The sequence below is a fragment of the Oncorhynchus nerka genome, linkage group LG8 (genome assembly GCF_034236695.1).
Source record: "Oncorhynchus nerka isolate Pitt River linkage group LG8, Oner_Uvic_2.0, whole genome shotgun sequence".
NCBI lineage: Eukaryota > Metazoa > Chordata > Actinopteri > Salmoniformes > Salmonidae > Oncorhynchus > Oncorhynchus nerka.
In genome coordinates, this window is record NC_088403.1 from 48,896,616 (window position 1) to 48,901,827 (window position 5,212).

Below are 5,212 nucleotides of genomic sequence, written 5' to 3' on the forward strand. Positions count from 1 at the left end.
GTGCACTGCGCCCAGCCCACCATGGGAGTCACTAGTGCGCGGTGAGACAGAGATATCCCTGCCGGGCAAGCCCTCCCTAACCCAGACGACGCTGGGCCAATTGTGCGCCGCCCCATGGGCCTAGTGGCTTAGACCACTGCGCCACCCGGGAAGCCCCTCCTCTGAAATGTTTTGTCTTCTTTCAGACGTCTCCATATCATACCACTCACACCCACCTATACACAGAGAACCAGATCACAGGTACACTGCGGTCCGCTCTAAGCAAGATGAGGCCGTATCTACCCTGCTACCTGCACTCTGTGTCTCCTTGTGGTTTTCAGCAGGATGTCTATTTGATGTAAGTTTGTTGTTCTTACAATCTTTACTTGTTGCCACTGACAATTTGCAGCCGTAAACCTACTCTATGTGTATAGTTATCTGAAATCAAGTTCCAAACCACAACGACCTGCTAATGAACTCTGTTTCAACAGTCTGAGTTAACAATCTCAGTCCAGGGGGAGGGACAAGTTAGTGATGATGTCATGGGAGAATTTTCAGTACATTCGCAATCAGACATCTATGGTGAGGCACAAGGACTACTGTAGGGTCCTCTGGAAAGAAGACCAAAAGAGGAGGAACCTCCTTTTGATAGATTCCCTCCTATGAGAACAACATTCACCAGAGAGTGATTGGCTGAGGTTTCCAATCAGTGCAGTGGATGTTTCTGTGAATGATAGGGAATGAGGCTGCCATGCAATTGATTTGTTTTATCCTGTCATCTAATTAAATGACTTGGTCAAAAGAGTATATGTTATCTTTAGCGGCACTTATGCAATGGAGACAAGATAGTCTACATCAAACGCACCTGAAAAAGTGACTGCGAGAACACAAATGGTAAACAAATAGAAAATGACATTTTCACAAAGGTCTTGACCAGAGTGAATTGGAGAAATACAAACCACAATTTCTTGCAAGACCATTCAGGAGTCAGAGTACAATACAAGACCAAAGGTTGTCTGAGTGAGGCGTAAACAAAAATGACGCGTCCAGTTCGACCAATCACCAATGACCCCATTGTTGAAGTGTTGTACACATGGTTAGACTTTTTCCACTCAAGGTGACACCTTCAAAGATGATCACACCGTGTGTGATATTTCTCCTCCTTAAACAAATAGGTAAGTCAAATTGTTTTATTTCTCTGCCTGTGTGATGTGTACTATAAGATGTTTTATTGGGTACTGATATTACAGTCGATTTCAGGCAGTCCACCTATCATGATAGCATTTTTAAGTATGTGCTGTCTAATATATGTGAGTAGCTAAGCAATTTTTGTTGTTGTGTGTGTTATAGATCATGTTCCAGCTGTAGCACAATCCCCAGCCATTCGTCTCATATCACCCAATGTTGGAGACACAGTGACTTTGCACTGTTTCTATGAAGGTGACATGGCAGTAACATTCTCCTGGTACAAGCAACCCTTTGGAAATATTCCTCGCGTCATGTCAACATTTTTTTTTAAGTATGATAGTGGCGCTACATTCTACCATGAATTTAAAGGTAACCCTCGCTTCTCAGTGGAAAGTGACGAAGGAAAAAATCACCTAAGAATCTCAGACATGGAACTCTCTGATTCCGCTTTATACTACTGTGGGAGCGCTTATGGAAACAAGGTGGAGTTTGGAGAAGGAACCATTCTCATTGTGAAAGGTACAGAGAGAATTCTTATTTACAGATAGTTAAAAATCTTAGATTATACACAATGAGTGTAGAATAATAGCTAAAGGAAATGTAATTATTGTGACAATCAAATAAAAGGTTAATGTCCTCGCCCCCGCGGAAATATAATTAGCATAATACACAAAAAACACACAAATCCTTCAGTTTAAGCGAGAGATAGCTGTTGTTTTTTTTTTGCATGGGATGAGTCTCAATCCACTGCAACTGCCTCTTCCGCATCTGCGCTGAAAGGTGACAGAGCTAGAGTGATGTTTGGCAGACCATGAGACAATTCCTGACAATTCCGTCTTCTCACAAAATCGTCTGTAGCATTCGATTTGGCCTACAAACTGTTATGGCCTACCCATCTATGGAACGATGAGACTCTCATGAACATGATGGTGTTCTACGTTTTGCTATACGGCCCCCACAAGCGTCTTGGGACTTGTCTGCAGTCGGTACAGCCAATCTGCCAACTTCTGTCTGTAATGTCTGAACAGTTTGGGCTACACACTGATATCACCCCCCTTTAATCTTTTTAAATGAATTTATCTTATTAACACTTTGTTCTAGCTAGCTATTTGTGTAGGTAGCTATCAAGTTAACCCAACCCGACTTTCACGAAAACATACATGTCGGTTGTATTGCTCTAGACTCGTCTGAGTCTAGAGCATGGAGGTATATATGGAGACTGTTTACTGCCAAAAATAAGGGGTTAAATAAATGTTAAAAAATATATATATTATATCTCTCAGACAGAGGACAGACACTTCAGAACAAACTTCCTTAAGATTATTTTGGGGGGGAACTATCTGTTGTTCCATGTAGTGAATATGTTATTCAATGTGTTTGTATGTGCTAATAGCAATAAAGCCAAGTACAATTTTCAATCAAATAATTGTTTAATATTTTTTGTGGGACACTTCAAGGAGTCTTAAATTTAAAAATCAAATAGCAACATGATCCTTGGTATAACCTTCTTAAAACAAGTCCATTCAGCTTAGTAGAATCCCCTAACCCCTTCCCCGGCTTAGACAGGGCTTTAGTAAAAACACTTTACCAAAAAAAAGAAACGGGTTGTAAATAAATGGACTCTTATGGGTTAAGTATTGTCATAATGAGAGCCTATCATTATTCAACAAATGTTAGGTAGGGATGTTTTGGATATTCAAAAGATTTACTGACATCGGCATTGTGCCATGAAGCCGTGCGCCCTGAAATTGTGTTTCAGAGGACGCATGGAACGATGGAACGATGGGACAATACTGTACTACCAATTGAATATCACGGAATTGGGGAGAAAAAGGGGTAAAAGAATAATAAAATAATAACAAAAATAAAAAATATTCACTTATTTTCAGGTTCAGAGTCCAACAGTAAGACAGTTGTGCATCAGTCTGTCTCTAAATCAGTCCAGCCAGGAGACTCTGTGTCTCTAAACTGTACGATACACACTGAGACCTGTGCAGGAGAACACAGTGTCTATTGGTTCAGACATGGCTCAGGAGAATCCCGTCCAGGAATAATTTACTCCATTGGAGACCGAAGTGATCAGTGTGAGAAGAGCTCTGAGGCTGAGTCTTCCACACAGAGCTGTGTCTTCAACCTCCCCAAAAGGAACCTCAGCCTCTCTGATGCTGAAACTTACTACTGTGCTGTGGCCTCATGTGGGGAGATAGTGTTTGGGAACGGGACCAAGCTGGACATTGACCGTAAGTGACATTGTGTTTTGTTATAATCTAGATTGCAGGCAAGGTGTCATTCAGTTACTTTTGTTTTTCTCTTTCATTCAGAAATCTTTGTTTTCTGTATCATTCAGATATCTTTGTCTTTCTCTTTCATTCAGATATCTTTGTTTATCTATATCATTCAGATATCGTTTTTCTATGTCATTCAGATATCTTTGTTTTTCTATATCCTTCAGATGTCATTGTTTTTCTATATCATTTAGATATCTTTGTATATGAGAGAATAAAATATGACTCAGATCAAGCCGAGTCTTGTTGGTGTCTCTAACATTGTCATAGCTTTATCCCTCAGTGTCTCAGTGTCTCCATCCCTATTTGATATTTCACAGATGGTTGTAAGGAGGACCATCTTCTGTTCATGTATTGCCTTGGCGCAGCGTTGGGTCTGTGTGTCCTCCTCATCATTGTCCTTACTTGTGTTTTGTACAAGATGAGCAAGTGCATAGGTAAGCGACAATATTGTGCAAGATTCAGTATGCTTCTCAATTGTTGGTACAGTTACATTAGTTGACATGTTTTGGTCAAAATTGGTCATAAAGTCCCTTCATTGTATGATGATGATGATGATTATATTGATTAATGTGTTTGATTAAAAGGAACCCACCTTCAGCCAAGTACTCCTGCAGTCCCCAGTCATTATAACCAGGTAACCTGATCTAACACTTGTTTAGTTGTTGCTGAATCAATGTATTTTTCATTCAATCAAAATATGAAAATATACATTTTATTAGAAGTTTTATTTCACAATACCACAATGTTTAGTCTAATACCAAATATTGGATTTACATTTTTGCTATTGCTTTCAGGATCAAGGTGTTGACACACTCCATTACGCCGCTCTGAACGTCGTCCACAAGAAACCAAAGTCCGGGAGACAGAGGAGCGCCACGGAGACAGACACTGTACTCTGGTGTGACTCCGGGAGACAGAGGAGCGCCATGGAGACAGACACTGTGTACTCTGGGGTGACTCCGGGAGACAGAGGAGCGCCATGGAGACAGACACTGTGTACTCTGGGGTGACTCCGGGAGACAGAGGAGCGCCATGGAGACAGACACTGTGTAGTCTGGGGTGACTCCGGGAGACAGAGGAGCGCCATGGAGACAGACGCCGTATACTCTGGGGTGACTCCGGGAGACAGAGGAGCGCCATGGAGACAGACACTGTGTACTCTGGGGTGACTCCAAAACACGTGAACTTTTCCTCTTTAATAACTTGAATTGATTTTGTGTGTTCTACACTGTATGTATAATTATGGGTTTTTTAGTGTGTTACAATGACTTGTAATCTGCCAAGCTCATTTTCACATTGATACTGTTGTTAAATTTTGATTGAATAAAACATTAAACTGCTTTCATAGAGAGGAATTGTTTGATTAGCATTCATATTTTTGTCGTTACATTTCTACACTTTCACCCACAGATTCAGCATGCAACAACCATAGCTCAATGTAAAAAAAAATGGTTGGTTGCATAATAACTGTAAATATGTATCTATTGTTGGTGTTTTAGCCTCTCAAACTGTCTTCTTTTAGCTGTATCCTGTATCACAGCTCTCTGTGGTGTTCTGACTGCCCTAAATAGATGTTCCACTTACGTAAACTCAACTCTAACCCCCAGCAATGAGCGTCAATCCTAACCACACTCTCATTACACACCTCTGTGCATCCAAACAACAAAGATCCATTTCCCTAGTAACACAATTCTGCCTCTCCAAGACAGTGGTGTTCAGACTTTTTTTCATGAGCATGGCCTTATTTCTATTACAGC

General features: G+C 40.8%; 1 protein-coding gene across 1 annotated transcript; it reads left to right on the forward strand.

The window, feature by feature from the left end:
- The first annotated feature begins 228 nt into the window (after window positions 1–228).
- LOC115133486 (immunoglobulin kappa light chain-like) lies at window positions 229–4,806 on the forward strand. Its single transcript, XM_029666750.2, has 6 exons — window positions 229–1,154; window positions 1,330–1,686; window positions 3,057–3,407; window positions 3,773–3,889; window positions 4,040–4,089; window positions 4,250–4,806. The coding sequence occupies exons 1-6, from the start codon at window positions 1,073–1,075 to the stop codon at window positions 4,463–4,465; spliced, it is 1,173 nt and encodes a 390-aa protein (XP_029522610.2). The 5' UTR covers window positions 229–1,072; the 3' UTR covers window positions 4,466–4,806.
- Window positions 4,807–5,212: the final 406 nt, after the last annotated feature.